Below are 19010 nucleotides of genomic sequence, written 5' to 3'. Positions count from 1 at the left end.
AATTATTCACACAATCATAACAAAAGTGGACTCTGCCATCCGATCAAAATGGGAAGAACAGCTTTATTACGACAAGCTCCCATTGTGGAAGGATTATRAAGCTACCTTAAACAGACGGTACCAGCACCTATCAGCTGGCGCATCATCTTCGAGAACGAGACCCATAGCAGCAGCCAGCGCGAACCACGTGAAGCAGCCTCACATGAATGGAACGAAGTCCGCTTTAGTTGCAGCGAATAAAAAGCAGCCGACATGCCAGCAGTGTAAATCTAAGGACCACTATTTAACAGCTTGCCCCATTTTTAAAACTCTCTCTGTTCAACAGCGATTTGAGTTTGTCAAATTGTTGCCCTTATGCATAAATAGTTTGCGTAAGGGACATATGGTATCCAAATGCAGAGCGGATCGATGTCGTGTGTGTAATCGCTCCCACCACACATTACTCCACAAGTACCCTGTATCCTTCGCCGCTGAACCTCATCCACAACCAAAAACAACTACAAACGCAATGCATGCAATAAATGTGCCTGATCGGGTAATATTGGCAACAGCAGTTATTCTGGTGAGATCAAGCTGTAGAGAGTACCTGCCCACAAGAGCCTTCTCTTCTGGGATGGATTGTTTCTGGCAAATACGTCAGCAGTCTTAGTAATCCTCCCAAAGTAAATAGCACATTATGCCCAACTGAAGAAGACTTAACGTCAGTGGACCCTGTAGTCCAAAAATTATGGGCTCTGGAGGAACTTCCTTCAAAAACAATTGGCAACAAATTCAAACCTGAACAAAATGAGTGTGTACAATTCAACCGAAGTATTACCTTCAGAAAGGCTTCAAGCCCTTTAGAGCTGACCGTAAGCTACTCGGTCCACCCTGAAGAGGAAAACATWGAAAGATTCAGAACTTCGTAAAATGTATCTGGACTACATGAATGAGTATAAAGCGCTGGGTCACATGAGCCCAACAAATAATAATATCCCGAATGAACCACCCTATTTCATTCCGCATCAGTGTGTGTTGAGGCCCGGAAGCACAACAACAAAATTACGAGTTGTCTTTGATGCGTCGAGTCGTACTTCTTCTCAAATTTCATTAAATAAACTTTTGATGGTAGGCCATCCAAGAAGAATTGTACTCAACTCTTCTTCGTTTTCGTTTACATAAGTACGCTTTAATGGCAGATATTACTAAAATGTACCGCCAAATAATCATACATGAAGAAGACAGAAACTGTCAGCTCATTGTGTGGAGATAGCATCCCTCAGAGCAAATTCAGATTTTTCGACTTAACACCGTCACTTATGGCACTGCGCTTGCACCATTTCTTGCAACTCTGTGTTTACAAATGATAAATACCCACTCGGTTCATTTGCCATTAAAATAGACTTTTATGTTAATTACTTATTAACACGATCTGAAAATTTTGAGTMTCTAGATCTTATAAGAAGTGAAGTAATTTAAATATAAAACTCGGCCGGATTCACCTTAACGTACTGGTTTTCGAACCACCCTAAATTTTCCCACAGTAATTGTACTGAAAAGTCAATAAGCTTCAATGACAAAAACTCAAATAAACACTAGGAATCCACTGGTTGCCGAAGTAGGATTTGTTTTGAATGGCAATTTTCATGATCTGCGAGCTACTAAAGAAAACATACTATCAGTCTCTGCTCGTTCTTGCCAAATTATGGTCACGAATTGCGCCAATGTTGAATCGACAATTTGAAAAAATTATATTTTGGACAGACTCTGAAATCGTTTTGCACTAGATAAAAACGCATTCACCTTCATTGCAAACCTTTGTTGTGTCTAAAATCCAAGAATTGACTGACAATGTAAATTGGCGACATGTGCCAACGCAACAAATTCCTGCGGATCAAGTGTCTCAGGGTTGCAACAACATTCAATATTCGGAATTTGCGAATGAAATCTAAAAACTGACGAAAGGTACCACACTACCCGCAAACTTGCAAAAAATCAATCCGTTTTTGCATGAGATCTCGGATATGTCACTTTCATTCAAATTAATTCGATTAGGAGGTCTCCTTTTAAATGCACCTCTCCCATATAAGACCAAATTTCCATTATTACTAAAGAAGAATTCGCACTTCGTTATCAGTTATTTACGGTTCCTGCACTTTGGAAATTACCACAAAGAGACATTTCTGTCAAAGTCTCCGAAAGTAATGAGATTCGCCGCCGAAGAAGGGTTCAAATTCGCCTTTATACCACCGAAGGTGCCGCACTTCGGCGGATTATGGGAAGCGGCAGTGAAGTTCGCCACAATGGGCAACGTTCTGCTCACCGCCGAAGAACTAGTTGAACTGCTCGCCGAAGTGGAGGCCATCCTCAACTCGCGGCCCCTCGCACCGTTGAGCCAGKATCCCAACGACGGCGAAGCATTGACACCAGCACACCTACTAATAGGGTGGTCCCTCCGAGCTTTACCACCGGTGCAAGTGTCATCGGACCCAATTCGCTATTTCGAGAGATGACAATTTGTTTGCTGTCTCAAGCAACACTTTTGGCGACAGGGGTCCAAAACGTACATTCCACTCTTCAGGAGCGCAACAAATGACTGCACCCGAAACGCAACCTGCTGCCCGGCGATCTCATCCTCGCAGTATGTGGGCACTAGGACGAATCGCCACAACCGTAGAAGGACGAGAAGGAAAGGTGCGAGTGGCAGACGTGGCAACCAAGGCAGGCACCATTTAGCGCCCTTTTCACAAGCTCGCCCTACTTCCTATCGAAGTTGAAGGATCATGATCCTGTGAAGGTGGCCGGTGTTACGTCAAGCGACTTTATAAGACTAATAATAATGGTTTATGAATATATTATTAAATGTCTTTTATACCATGTAAATACTTACCATTTTTATATTAACAAAAAGGATACATCTGTTACCAATGTATTAAAATGCTCTATTACCGTGGATTATGATATTACTGAATTATACTACCTATACTTACCCCTCTCTTGAATATGTACATACTTACCACTAGATTAAGACGTTAGGTTAATTTTTAAGCTAAGCCAAGAAATCCGATTAATAAAGAATTCACTTGTATAATAACCATAATCGAGAACGGTCGTTTTGTAATCAGCATTTTTTTTTTAATTGGCATAGGCACAGGCAATTTCACACGTTTATGATAAATCGTGCATCTAAATTTATTACACTTCTTAAAAAAGCTTGAGAAATTTTCAGCGTCTTATACTATTTCTTGGTCCTTCCCTTTCTGCTGTGGCATATGACATATAATGTCAAAAACATACCTTGCTCGATGTTATCTCCCGTTTTTAGGCCAGAAATGACAGCAAGAAAAGTGTCGGCTTTGACCTCCTCATTGAGTAGTTTAGCCGCTCCACTTCCTGTATCATTAAAATTTTGTTGGTAACTAATATTAGTTTTTCTCASTTTTGAAAACTGAGCATGGCCTCTTTGTCTTGTTGTTGTTGTATACACATATGTTTAATACACATTTCTCCTATAACACTAAAGCCACAATAGCCAACTTCGCTTAATACAATTCTTAAAGGAAATCTTATCGACAGAGCGCAAATGGATGAATTTGAATGAAAACCCCCTCCCACATCCCATATAACGGTACTGTTAAATCATAAATCTATAACAAAACATATAAAAACCATACCCTAGTACAACACACCACAACTGAGAACCCGCAACCTTACTCCACTAAGAAAGAGAAGGATGATCACCAAACAACGAACAAGACGAAAAAGAAATTGCATCCTCGTTTAGAACACATTCCGTCTACAACACCCTCCCGCGCACTACAGAAACCTTTTCGACAACAGCGATTTGGCTTGCTAGCTACATATGCTTGTTTGAGTTAGTTACCCAAATAATTGCATCATTTAATTTTAATAAAATAATATTTTTAAAAATATAAAGACTTTCTTAATAAATTATATTGTATATTATACTACTCAAGTGTACCTAGTACTTTTACTTCAACTGGTGACAAAATTATTCAAGACCTGCGCGACCGATTTCAACAAAACTCAGTATGTAACATTATTCTAGAATTCTAACATTGTATCGTGCAAAATCGGACTTCAAACATACCTCATTCATATTTAACACAATCTTAAATTCGCTTCCTCATTTTCAAGTAAATACATCAAGACACAGTTAATATGTTAAATATGAAATGCAGAGATAATAGTTCCTGATACTATTTTGTCTGCGTCGAAATTAGGTGGGATCGGGTCAATACTTACCTCAGTCCCCATATACCTAATATAAAGATTTCGAACTTCTGATTGACTTTATACCGCATATCCGAGTTATTTAAATGAAAATTTGGGAGTGTGTTTAACTGAAAACATTGTATTTTTGTGCCTAAATGGGAGAAAATCGGGTTAAAGCTTATTCTATCCCCCATGAAACTAATACTAGGATATTCGAACATCCGGCTAACTTTACTTCATATGTTTGGCTATTGTGTATGAGGTACTTTTATGAAAACCTGAGAACATCATTAGTATGTGGCATGTTAAAAGTATTTAGTATTGGCAAAAATACAATAGCTAAAATCGGATCAATACTACCTCAACTACAATATCCTGCTTTTGCAGGATGCCAAGCATGTTAGGCAGTGAGAATTATTTATGGATAAAATTGCTTCAAAATATTTTTATAAATATACCTGAGCAAAGTCAAAATTAATTCCATCATACAATCCCTTCCTTGCCCCAATATTATCCGTTTTAAACCATTCATGTAGCTCAAAATTTCTGAGATTTTAGTTCAAATGAATTGAATAGTTTGTTTCCGTAAATAATGTGTTGTATGGAGCAAATGCGATATTCTAAATTTAACATCGTCAACCAAGTAATAGCACATATCACACATTTTGCACATATCTCTTTTGAAGATTTTTAAAATCTTGCAAACCTATTGCTTCAGAGTATAATAATTTTGTTCACCTATCGGTTATACGTATCACCTAAAACTGAGCTTGATATAGGATAATGTATATGAGGTGTGATCAAAAAGTATCGCGAATTTTGTGTTTTTTCAAAAATTATTTATCTGTTCATAAATATCTATTTTGTCCCCTTCAATGTAATCCCCATGAGGTATTATACACTTGTGCCAACAGTTTTTCCAATCTTCGGAGCACTTCAAAAAATAATTTTTTCATCATCTTCAGCTCCTCCTTTGATGCCGTCTTTATCTCGACAAAAGAAGCGTAACGTCGTCCTTTTATGGGCCTCTTCAGTTTAGAGAACAAGAAAAAGTCACAAGGGGCCAGATCTGGGGAATACGGTGGCTACGGCGTCATTAGTGTGTTGTTTTTGGCCAAAAAGTCGCTCACAAGCAACGATGTGTGAGCAGGGGCGTTATCGTGGTGCAAAAGCCAATTTTTGTCACATCTTCTCGGCCTTCTGAGAACATTTTGTACCACCGATAAACGTTGCTTCGGTCCAAGGTAGCTTCTCCGTATGCCACAGTCAACATTCAGAATGCATTATCGCACTTAATTTCGTTTTTCACACAAAATTTTATACAGGTTCTTTGATCCATTTTTTTGAATAGGTAAAAATCGAGACGATCCAAAGCACGTGCAAGCAAAGCAGCTGTCAACAATTAAATGAACATTCAAAATAAGCTTAGCCATAAGTGAGAGACATGAGTACCAACATAACGCCATAAAAAATTCATAATCCGAATATACGTGACCGTGAAATTCAAAATTMGTGATACTTTTTGAACACACCTCGTATATAAATGATCAGTATGACGATCGTCGAAATTCGGGTGACTCTCTGTCTGACCATCCGTGCAAGCTGTAACTTGAGTAAATATTGAGATATTATGATGAAACTTAAAAAATAATGACTTCGTAGATGGGCGTAATCGGACAACTGCCACGCTAACAAATCACCATTAACCGAAAACATATAAATTACGATAACAAAGCATTTAATTAGTATATACTCGTATAACTATATTTTGGAACATTATTAGGGTTTGGATCTTTGTTGGTTCTTCACCAATTCTATTATACAAGGTGCATTTCAAAGTAAACAGGATTTAAAAAAACGGAACAAACGGTTTTCTCGGCAAAGTCAATTTATTTTATTCAAAACAATGTTCTTCCGCTTCAATACAGCTTTTTGCATGATYCAAAAGCAGGTCGAACAAGTGTTCAGCTCGTTGGTCGGTATGGCGGCCAGGTTCAAAAGCAGATCGAACGAGTGTTTCAACTCGCTGGTCGGTGTGGCGGCCGATTTTCCGAAAAGGAAGAAGTCGCACAGGGCCATATCAGGTGAATACGGAAAGTGGTTAGTGGTTGAAATATCATTTTTGGTCAAATAGCCTCTTTAATGGAGTCCTTCGAGTGTTGGATTCTGAGCAATTTTTGGTCGTCAGTCAATTTGTGCCAGAGAAACCGTGCACACACCTTTCGTAAGCCCAAATGTTTGGTCAAAATGCGATAAATCGATATTTTAGAGATGTTCAATTCCATTTCCATGAATTTCAATGATGTTCTCTGTTGATTTTTGAAGAATTCGTGCACAGTTTCGATKSAATTTCCGATAATCACGGATTTTAATAGGCCCACATGCTGATTGTTATTTATGTCCTCACGGCCACTTTTAGAACATTGGAACCACTCCTGCACTCTGCGCCAGGGTAGGGAATCCCACAAACTTGCTTCATCAAKTGAAACGTTTCGGTATAAGYTTTACCAACTTAAAATTAAAACTTGATGTTGGCTCTTTGTTGGAAGATCATTTTCGCACCGATAACACAAACATACTGACACTTAAAACGTAATAACTTCACTTCCAATAAAAATGTCATGAAATTCTCACTGGACAACTGATAATAAAAGCAGATTCTAACGCACCAGCTGACACCAGCTGGCACGAGATTCAAAMAGTCATGATTACTTTGGAGCGCACCTTGTACACTGTGTCATTTACATTATGTTAAGCGGAGATGTAGAAATAAAACAATTGAGTTGTACTTGTTTATTTTTTATTAGCCTCTCTTCCAAATTATATCAGATAACTTAATTCAAGTTACCCATGCTAAACACAGGATTACTTAATTATATCATAGCAGCGACGCAAATGTGCTGTGTTTGCCGGCTATGGCATGGAATCCGCTCATTTGTTTATTGCGGGCGTCATATTTCTGGTCAGAAATTTCAGGACTGTTGCTTTTATTAATTTGCAATTAAACGGCGTCTTATGAAAATTTCGCTGTTGTGCAATCGTCTATGGGTGCTTGCAGACTGGACGCACTAAGCCGATTGTTTTTAGGTACCGTAAAGTGGATGCGAAATTCAGCGTTGAGTTTCGCAAGTTTTTTGCTATTACGCTGGTACATTCATATTTGTTTTTTAATGTGATAATAATAAGAAGGGCTTATGCAGTTTATTTAAATGTACAGGATTAAGTTCGAATATAATTTTATGTAAAACAAGAAATGTAATTAATTAAAGAATGTTTTGTGAGAAAAATAAAATATTATTCACTTTATAAATCTTCCTTTGAAAAATATTATTGTAATGCCTCGTTAGTAAATATGATATCACTGTACCAACATACAAATGAACTAGGCAAAACGTTTCAAAATTATTTTCTCGCATTAATCAGTTTTGCGTTCGCCATCGGTCAGCTTTCAATCTGCGGTAGAGGGCGCTTCTAGCTAACGAACGAGCGACAGGTCAGTTATCTTCGAGCATCTGGACAAAAATTTTCGCGCGACGTGTTTCTGTGTGTGGTCCAAGCTGAAAATGCAGCGTTGGTTAGAGCAGAGGCACGCGATTAAATTCTGTGTGAAACTCGATAAAGTAAGTTGCACCACGACAACGACTTAGTCCTATTACATTCCGGACAAACCCGATATAGGAAGTACGCAGGATTGCAGCCTGATGTTCGCACACCCTTACATAAGAATTTTCTAATTGGAATTTGGTTGAAGCCAATCGAGTAAGTCCAGAAATATGTGAAATCATCTACAGGAGGGCGGTGCTTAACCATAGTTCAATTTTAATTCCGACTCTTTAGAGCATTCCCATGCCATTTGAGGGGTGAAATTTTATGTCTCTGGTATATTTAGTTACTAATTTATGTTAGTGTAATATATATAACATTTATTTGTGAAATGAATCTTAAGGCTCACTTATAATATTCTTATTAAGCTTATACGAGACCTTAATATCGTACAAATGTATATCGTACTGAGGTTAGTGGAGTGAAGGTTGCCAGACTGTTATGTTCGGCTACGTAACTTCCCCAAGCATAATCGACCTCCATTAAAATCTGTAATAGAAATAATACAATTAAATTTTTAATAATTAAATAAATCAAACATTTACATATATCCACAACATATTTAATTTTTTTTGTACAATTTGTTTTGTTTGTACATATATATCTATTACATTATTATTTTTATTTTTGGAATCCATTTATTGATTTTTTGATGTTCTTGTTTATTCATGTATGACGATTTTGTTTAGATTGCTTGTTTTTTGTTTTTTTTTTGGTTTTTGTTAATTTAGGTAATTTCTTGTAGGTTAAATTTATCATACAATTTATATTTTCTTTTGATATTTTTAGCATATATATTATTCATTTTATTAAATATAAACTTCGGTTGTTAAGTATGACGAACATTTTTTAATTCTTAATGTAACCCTTACTCCAGTATTCATGAGCATTTTCACTATGCAGATTTCTTTTATTCAAATATCATATATAAAAATGTGAATTTGTCTAAATGTTTCGTTTTCTGAAGCAATACCTTTTGCGTTGTAAGAACATCTGAAAAATATGAAATTTGGCTTATATATCTAAAAATGTTTGTTATACTATATAAATTATTTTTTTATATATATTATATTTATAATATATTTTTCATCAATCATCAATTAGTTTTTCAAACGAATGGATAAAATTTGGATTATTTATGTTTATTTTAGCGCCTTTTTTTTAGAAACTTTACCGTCGGGTACGCCACATTTGCGAAATCCTTAATAAATTAGAGAAATTATTTTATTTGTTTAATGGATTTTGGAATCTTTAGTTAGAAGATAGCTTTTATTTTATTAGTGTTAGGTTTAACGCCTTCATGTGTCAAAATGTTACCTATGTAGGTATTTTCTTTTGAGAAAAATTTACATTTATTGATTTGTATTTTTAGTTTTGCTTCTCTTAACTTCGCCAAAACTTGTTTCATTCTTGTAACATGTTCGTCAAAACTGGTGGAAAAATAAAAAAGGATAGTAAATCGTCCAGATACACAACCCAAAATTTGTTTTTCCTTCAAAGCTGGTTAACTTCCATGATCTCTTGCATCTTTTTTAAATTCTTTTGATAAATTGGTAATAATCTCAAAATTAATTTTAGTTTCACTATTTAAAGATTTAAATTTTATTGGGCAATTTTTGGTCGTCTGTCGATTTGTGCGGCACAAACTGTGCACACACCTTTCGTAAGCCCAAATGTTCGGTCAAAATGCGATAWATCGATRTTTTAGAGATGTTCAATTCCATTTCCATGAATTTCAATGATGATTTCGATTGATTTTTGAAGAATTCATGCACAGTTTCGATGGGTGTCCGATGATCACGGATTTTGATTGTCCCACATGTTGATCGTCATTTATGTCCTCACGACCACTTTTAAAACGTTAACCACTCCTGCACTCTGCTATGGGGTAGGCAATCCCACAAACTTGTTTCATCAATTGAAACGTTTCGGTAAAAGTTTTACCAATTTAAAAGCAAAATTTAATGTTGGTTCTTTGTTGGAAGCTCATTTTCGCACCGATAACACAAACCTACTGACACTTAAAGCGTAATAACTTCACTTCCAATAAATAAAATGTCATGAAATTCTCACTGGACAATCGATAAAGATAGCAGATTTCAACGCACCAGAGGAATCGGCTTAAACGGGAGCGTATGTATATAGCGTGCCAGATCGTTGTTGTCGAAATTCTAACTATAGCGTGCGGTGCGAGTGTTGAAAACGAAAAATTTGAATGCGAATGTAAGTTCTGATGCTCGTAACGATGTATAAAGTATGAATCTGCCCTCCCGATATCCATCCATTTTATTGAGTGGGTTTTTGTACTGGTGGTGAGTTGAATTTCATCGGCTGTGGTGCATTAATCTGTGTCTTGCTAGGGTCCGCCAGTTTTCCCCGGGTATAGCGTGGGGAGGCTTAACTCATCTAGACATCACCATATAACTAATATCACTAGTGATATGTTAATAGTATTTGGTATTAGAAAAAATAAATAAAATCGGGTGGTAATATCGACCAACTTCCATACAATACCACTACATATAATAGTTTTCGTTTTTCTAACAAAGCTTATGTGGCTGTCAGTGTATGAGTTATATATAGTATATGTATATATAAATTTGCTTGGATTTAAAATTATTTGCGCAATATTTAACAATTTTCTACCAAGTAGCATATCATAATCATAAAAAAATTATGTAAATAAAAGTGGTGAGGAATTTTTATTAAATTATTACTGGAAAGAATAACCTGGAGGGGTGTTATGGGGCATTTCCATGCATTTGAATAGACAGTTATGGTCGTAGGGCTCTAGCAACCCCCTGCCCACCGGCGAGGCTGTATGGTGGCCACATAAAAGAGCGTAAATTCGGTATGGGATATGTGACGGAGGATGGAGCCATGTGTAGAAGTTCTCGAAAGTGAGGAAAAACTTTTAGTGGCATTCACTCGGGAGTGACCAGAAAGAATTCTTTAACTTATGGCTCATTTATCATAAATAACGCTTACGCGATTATAGCCGAATTAACAACAGCGCACCAGTCTTTTCTTCTTTTCGCAACGAAGCGCCAATTGGAAACTCCAAGCGAAGCCAGGTCCTTCGTCATCCGGTCTTTCCAACGGAGTAGAGGTCTTCCTCTTTCTCCGGTTTCCCCGGCGGAGATAGCGTCGAATACTTTCAGAGCTGGAGTGCTTTCGTCCATTCGGACGGCACGACCTAGCCAGTGTAGCCGTTGTCTCTTAATTCGCTGAACTATGTTAATATCGTCGTATATCTCATACAGCTCATGCAATATTCGCCGTGGCCAACGCGCAAAGGACCATAAATCTTCCGTGGAACCTTTATCTCATAAACTCTTAACGTCGACTCATAGAGTTTCGTTTTTGTTCGTCGAAAGAGGACTTTACTTCTCAATTGCCTACAAGTTTGCGGAGAAACATCTTGTTGGCAAGAGATATTCTGCATTAAATTTCTGGGCTAAAATTGTTTTCGGTGGTTCCCACATACAGGGTGGCTGATGAAAGCCGCTACAAAAAAAAAAAAACAAAATGAAATACCTTTTTTTCTATTTAATGAATCTGGTTAATTTTTTTTTATTTTGCAGATTGGATTTTACATTTAACAAAAATGGATAACTGGGACATTGAAACAATAATTTTGATTGTCCGCCGCTATCACGCACTGGAGTCCATAGTTTCGGTTCAAAGAGAGTAGAGGCGCACGTTTGGCGGCAATCCTGCGAGCAKATGAACGATAATGAGACTTGTAAACAATTTTGCCGTGCATGGGACAGTCAACAGAAGACCTTACCATCGAAACCCTTCAGTTCGAACGGAGGAAACAATCGCTGCTGTAGCTGCTGCCATACAAAAYAATCCACGTGTTTCGACAAGAAGCTTATCTGCTCAAATGGGTGTAAGCAGACAGTCAATTATGCACAAAGATTTGGAGTTATTCCCATATAAAATTCAAATGGCCAACAAGCTGAGATCTGCAGACTTGCCGATTCGCTTGGAATTTTGCCAGAAGATGCTTCAAATGCTGGAAGAGGCTTCAAAATGTATTTTGAACTGTCTTTTTATGTCTGACGAGGCCCATTTCGATTTAAACGGCAACATAAACAAACAAAATTGGCGAATTTGGAGTGCTTCCAACCCACAGATACTTCATGAGACRGAGTTGCATCCACTCGGTGTCACAGTGTGGTGTGCAGTTTTATCACGCTGCATTGTCGGGCCCTACTTCTTCGAAGAAAACGGTCACACCGCTGCGGTTATTTAATAAAATTGAATGAGCTTTAACACGAATAAAAAAAATGAAATCCATACACTGAAAAAAAAATTATTTGAGTTTCTTACTGTAGCAAAATTCATCAGCCACCCTGTATACGAAGTTATCTATAACTTCGAAGATATGACTGTCAAAAGTGACGTGGTAACCATGTCGAGAGGTCGCCGACTGTTTGTTTGATGACAGGAGATATTTGGTCTTGCTATTGTCCACTGTCAGATCCATTTTCTTGGCTGCCTTATCAAGTCTGGAGGAAGCAGAACTAACGSCGCGTTGAGACTAATAATATCAATATCATCGGAATACGCTAGCAGCTGTACACTATTATAAAGATTTTGCCTGCTCGAATCAGTTCTGCAGCTTGAATTATAATCTGTAGTAGCAGATAGAAAAGGTCGCACGATAGGTGGTCGCCTTATCTGAAACTACCGAACGACTCAGAGAGGTCCTTCCTGATCCTCACGGAGCTTTTGGTATTGCTCAAAGTCAGCTTACACAGCCGTATTAGTTTTGCGGGGATACCAAATTCAGACATCGCAGCATGTCAAAAACAGCTCATAATTACCAGCCTGCTTTCTGGTGCATAGACATGGATGATGACGGTATCTGATGAGTCGACGTTACCAGTTTTCGACGGAAAGTTTATGCGGAAGATATATTCTCCTTTGCGCATTGGTAACAGCGAATATCGCATTCGATGCAAAGATGAGCTGTACGAGTTAGTCGACGATTACCCTCCTCTTGCCCAACCGGCGCAATCCGCGAACGAGCGGAAATAGCCGAGTCATAAAAGGCAAGAGAGTTTTAAGCGTTGTGATCTTAAGCTGCTCAGCTATAGAAACAAAAATTTCAACAGCCAAAATTAAGAATTAAAATTAAAGTTTATAATTTTTAAATGTTACTTGTTGAGATAAAACTATTTTTTTAATGGTAAAGAGTGAGTCTGTTAGATCAAATATGTTGGAATGAGAACTGAAATCATGATTTATGTGGGAATGGTTCGCTGAGCCCAAAATTTGTTCTACAAAATTTTAAAAGTAAGGGTCTAAACTGCCTTGTAGAGCGAGCGGRAACGTTAAAATTAATATCAGATAAAAGAGATGGGCTACAGACTGAGTTTATGCCAATCATCTGCCTACGACTAGCGAGTGTCGGAAGATTTACAAGTTTTACACGATTAGTGTAAGGGGGAAGATTTAAACTGGGATTCCGATGTAAATGATTTAAGGCAAAAAGTAAAAATTGTTTTTGAGCGGACTCGAACTTACCTAACTAACTTCTTTAACGAAATTTGCACTGGATAGAAAATTATTTTGATTTGGTGGGATAGTTCCTCTTGTTGTCCACTGTTATACTGGCGTGGGTATTGGTTGTATTCGAAGTACTGTTCCAAAAAAATTGTCGTGTTGTAATCTTAGTTTATCAATAGAACTTTTTTTCAGCTTTTCTAAGTTGTCTGATGGGCTATGTCGCATAACAGTTTGTTTCGAGTATGAGTTGTTGTCGCAATATATAAGGGTTAAGTGCGGGTTAAGTGGTTAAGTCCGTACTTAGTTGTGTATTAGAACTTTGCTATGTATAAACCTGACTTTGTTGGTAGTGGTATTGGTTAAAATTAAGCTGTAATGGCTGATGACATTGTGGGTATATAGGTTGATAGTCAGCATGATTAGGTGCATCCGTTTTAAGTGTGATCGAATCAGGATATCGGTTTTTATTTTCATTTCTATTCTTATAGTATTTGTTTTTAACAAAGTTTGCAAGTTCTTCATAATTTCCCGCTTTTTGTACTATGTTAATTATTGTTATCACATCTGGAACGTTACGAAGAGCCAAAATGCACAACAATTCAGGTTGCAATTCGCGAATAAGTATTTTATCAGAGCCCCTAATTGCTTCTGCCTAAATAAGGCAACTGAAGTTGTTACCTTCAAGATATTGCTTGGATACGCCAACCCTTCACCTCTTCACAGAATCTGGTAAAATTTCCTTTGTATGGTGTATAGCGAAAATTCTCAAATAACTTTTCAATCGCTAAATATCGCTTTCAGAACATTCCGACGCCCTCTCGGATTTCGGCCTCTGCGCTTGCTGACAGAGGGCTCAAAAACATCAACGAAAAAGTATGAAGTAGTACAACTCACCTTCAAACTAGGACAAAAAGAAAAGACGCATACAGTTTTACAAAAAAAAAAAAAAAATGGAATTTGAAGGTTTCAAGAGATGCGATGTCAACCTTAGCCAATGGGCGTGAAACATTATGGGTAACTTAATTTAAACCAGGAGCGTCTTTCTCTGGAATATGTCGCATATAATTATACCTAATAATCTAATCACAGTTGTAACTGTCGCTTTATAGCTGGAGCCACAATATATGTATATAGTATATGAATTTCAACACTCTATGAATGTAGCTTGTATCGAATGAACGTTCATTCCAAATAAAAATTTGGTAGTCGAAAAAGTCTATTCGTATTGCTAATCAAACCTCAACTTATTTTTTTTTTATATTTGTACTAATAAACAGTAAACAAATATGTTACATTTTGTTGTGTTACGCTTCACGAATTGATACACCATCGTCTCCATAAACTTCACACATTTCATTGGCTTGCGTTTCGTTCTTTCCTTTTTRTACAAAAATTTCAAAATATAGCGAATTTCTTCATTATTTTCACTCATTCTTAAACAACCGTGACTTTTTTTTTCAACTTCCCCGAATTTAATTTTTTGGTTAAATGTATCTAAACTTTCCAGCACTATATGATAGACACATTGTGATTGATAGCACTGACAAAATACGAAAAAAAAATTTCKGATTTTCTGTTTTCAATTTTTATTTAGGAGCATTCGAATATTGACTCCATTTATTTCTTTACGTGCGTACAGATATCACATTGATTAAAAAATCATTATAAAAATAATTTCTTTATTTTTGTGTTCAGCTATTTCAAAACTAAAATGGAAATAACAAGCCGAATATTGGTGGTATTATTATTATTGTCTAGGAAGGTTAATGGATCCAAACGTGGTTTCATAGAACCTTATTCTATGACTCCGGAGGCAGTTCCAATTATTACTGCTGCACTATTGGAGTGCTCTAAAAAACTTAAGAAGGACAACCGAGAGCAGTTGGAAAACCACCAACAAATTCGGAGGCATTTGTTGGTAAACATTCGTGTCAACCCCAGCTTTAACCTTGAAAACGTCGACCAATTTCTAATACTGGATGAAATATTTGATTCAAAACAGAGGTCAAAGGCTAAAATCATGTCACCTTATTTAATTGAAATTAGCAGAGGGGAGCCAGTAATGATGTATCCATTGGAATTTTCTGAGGTATGACCAATACAATTTTTTTTTTCATACATAAAATAATAAAATAATTATTTTAGTCTTTGAAACTCAATGATTCGAATAGAACTCAGTTAGTCGATGATACATCACAGAATTCCCAAAATGGGACATCTTCCAATCAAATACGAAAATTGCAAAAATTTAAGTCAGGTATGTTCATTAAGAAAATGCTTTCAAATCATCACATTACATTGATAAAATACCTACCCTTATAATTGCTATATTTCTCTATGATTACCTTATACAACACCCAGAAATTTACTATTTTTGTATAGTTTTGAATGTGTTTATAACTTGGGTATATGTTCAAACTTATATCGATATACTTAAAGTTAAATAGAGAGACGAAAATTAAATATTCCATAAAATAAGACGGTATTTGACTTTGGCGTTAAAAAAGGGAATAGAAAATATAGATGCGTCCGAAGAAATAATAAAATTTTTTTAATATAACGCCAAAATGTTCCGGTGGAAAAATCAGTTAGAATGATTGATGTTCCTAAATATGATGAATTGAAGCATTTAGTGAGAGTGAAAACCCGTCGGCGTACACATATTCCCTGGCACCCAAGCGGAATTGGTATTGCAAATGGACTGAATCGTTCCATTGCTCCTCTCAGAAAGCGTCGTATATAAAGTACTATAACTCTAACTCTAAATTAAGATATAAGGTATTTATTTAGTACAACGAATATTTTCAACATTCCTATCTACCTTGTGGAAATTGGTGTTTCGAATTATAACACCGTCTACTCCTCCTTTATAGTTATAAGAATTTTGGTAAAAATCAGTAAAAGTGCAATAAATTAGTTACTACCACTGGATAACTTTATAGAAGCAATGCAGCACCCACGTTTAATTGAAATCTCATATCGCCGGAACAACTCGACCAATTTCAACCATATTCGGTATTGCAGTGCGAAATTTGGACAACAACTATGCCTGCTTCTTATGTAACACAATTGTAAATGATTGAGATATGTATATATAGTAATTAAGATTCATGGAGAGAGTCCTTTCCTGGTTAGATACAAGTAAGTTATTTTAATAAAATTGAGTGAGCGTGGTTTTCTAATAACGATGCACATATGTGGATAAAGTAAATATTATAGGTTGAAAAGATTTTCAAACATTCCGTTAACTTTACTATTATGATGGCTTATCTAAGTCGAGGTACTTTTTTCAATAGCCTTAAATTTGTATGGCTCCTGAGTCGTAAAGATAATATTCGACCGAAGTAAGAGAAATATAGCAGCCATTGCGGAGATTGTGCACGAAGACCGGGGAGACTTAAATTGGGCGTCATTCGCAMCAACTCGGTCTGACGTGTGGAACGACTTGGCGCATTTTACGTTGAGGTTTTAAACTGAAGGCGTACAAAATACAGCTTTTACAAGAATTGGAGTTGCTCGACCATTCCAAGTGACATCGCTGCGCTCTATGGGCTTTTGAATAGTCCCAAGAAGATTTGATATTTCCTAGCCAAATTTTTTCAGCGATTGGGCCAATTTCTGATTCAATGGGTATGTAAAAAATTGCCGTATTTGGAACGAAGAGCAACCTGAACAGATTCAAAAGCTTGCATTTAATCCAGAAAATAACAGCGGTAAGGTGTGGGTTGTGAGCTGATGGAATCATCGGCCCATATTTCTTCAGGAATGATGCCGTCAGTAGCTACTGTTATCGCGTTATGATAATTATTTGGTGTCTCAAGCTCAAGATCTCAGCGACATTTGGTTCCAACAACAAGTCGCCACTTCAGTGGGGAGATATTTTCCGCTTTTGGTTCGGTCAATTGACTACCCAAAATCGTGTGATATCGTACCGTTAAACTTTTTTCTGTGTTTTTGTAAAGTCTGTTCGAACAATCTTGCTTCAATTCAGGCCTTGGAGCAAAACATCACGCATCTAATTCGCCAGTTACATGTCGAAATGCCGAAAATTGGATCGAAAAAGTCATGGCGACGTAGCCGCGCCAACATTAGAAACACATAAAAATAAATGCCAAAAAATCTTTCGAATCATAATAAACATTCCTTAGTAAATTTGAAGTTTGTGGTTTTTTTTGTAACGGAGGGATCCTCGAAATTAATCACCCTTGTATATTGGTGAAGRTAAGGGCATTTGTTTCTGTTAAATAATAGGCGTGTTGTAATTGAATCGTTCATAAATAAAATTCACTAAGCTAATTTTTTATTTTCACTTAAAAACAAACAAAGTGTGTTGAAAATGCGGGCAAGAACAGTCAATTGATATTCAGTTTATTTCAAAGTATCCAGCATATGGTAGATAAAAAGTTAGTTTACACTTCTTAATTTGTCTACGGAATATTAAGATACTTTATAAATATATTAACTTTGTTCATTTGAGGTATAGAATGCAAAAAACTAAAATTAAATGTTCATATTTGTCTTAATTTTAGCTCAATACCTAGCCACAAAAACCTGAAATTTTAATTGGTTTACATTTTCATCTGTCAAAGTAAGATTTTTCGTTATTACCAACTACTTTTTTCTACAAAAAATTTAACTATTGTGAATAAAGAAGGAAAAACGGTGAGTAGGCAATGGTTCTAGGTCAGTATAAAAGCTGAGATATATTTTGATAAGCCAATATACCGTAAACACGCATAATAAGTAGTAATGTCAAAAATAGATAAAATACTACAACTTACATATCTCCCATATATCCAACATGACATTTTCAAACTTCTAGTTGGCCTTATATCACATATAAAAATCAATATAGAAACAACCAAGCAAAATTAACTGAATTTTTCTATTTCTCTTATAACTAAAAATAAAACTCTTATTTTGTATGTCCGCGCATTATGTCCGAACCACCGCCCGGAAAGACTTGAAAATTTGCACTTCTTTTCCTTTAGTCCTAACGGGGTCCTTTTTTGCCAAATCACCCTGATATTTCGCAATTTATGTATATACATATATAAGTATAACAAATAAAATCGCACAGCTACTTGCACTGATTTTTGTTTACATACACATATATAGTATATAGTGGTAGTTGTAACTGAATAAGAAAAGGTTGAATCATAGTTTGAGATTAGTGAATAGCTAAAAAATATTCCTGAAGCATTGCATAAAATAATGCAAAATTTAATAGGAACGATCAAGTGTTTTCTTACGAGTATTTGGATATTAGTCGTCGATATTACAATATGATTACATAAAGGGCGTGAGACCCGCCCTCTTCTGCTCTACTTCCGTACTGTTACTCACTATAACAAGAAGCATATACACATATGTGTAACGATATACGGTGCAGATGTAAAAACAGTGACGATGTACATATATACATAATATATATGATGAATATTTATGTATATACTATTCTTTAAGTGGTTTATAGCAGAAACAGTCAAAACGCAGAATCGTGGGTCGTGTCAGTTGATTCGACCTATCTTATGGGCGCGCAGTGTAAGTGCCCAGTGAAAAACGCTACTCCCTTCTCTCTTTGGCGTCGGATGACGTGAGAATCTACAGCATTTTGGTTTTTGCCGTTTAAACGTGTCAGCTGATTGCTCTCTCACAACCCAGGGTTGCCA

General features: G+C 36.4%; 1 protein-coding gene across 1 annotated transcript; it reads left to right on the top strand.

Annotated features, from left to right (window-relative positions):
- Window positions 1-15039: 15039 nt before the first annotated feature.
- On the top strand, window positions 15040-15595 carry LOC108977298 (the record flags this gene model as incomplete). The annotated part of the gene is made up of 2 exons (XM_018946911.1): window positions 15040-15427; window positions 15484-15595. Coding segments are annotated over exons 1-2 (490 nt in total), but the record flags the coding sequence as incomplete, so codon positions are not given.
- Between the last annotated feature and the right edge of the window lie 3415 nt (window positions 15596-19010).

This window comes from Bactrocera latifrons, unplaced genomic scaffold (genome assembly GCF_001853355.1).
Source record: "Bactrocera latifrons isolate USDA-ARS-PBARC rearing strain unplaced genomic scaffold, ASM185335v1 scaffold_863, whole genome shotgun sequence".
Lineage (NCBI taxonomy): Eukaryota > Metazoa > Arthropoda > Insecta > Diptera > Tephritidae > Bactrocera > Bactrocera latifrons.
This window is presented reverse-complemented; position numbering and strand designations above follow the sequence as displayed.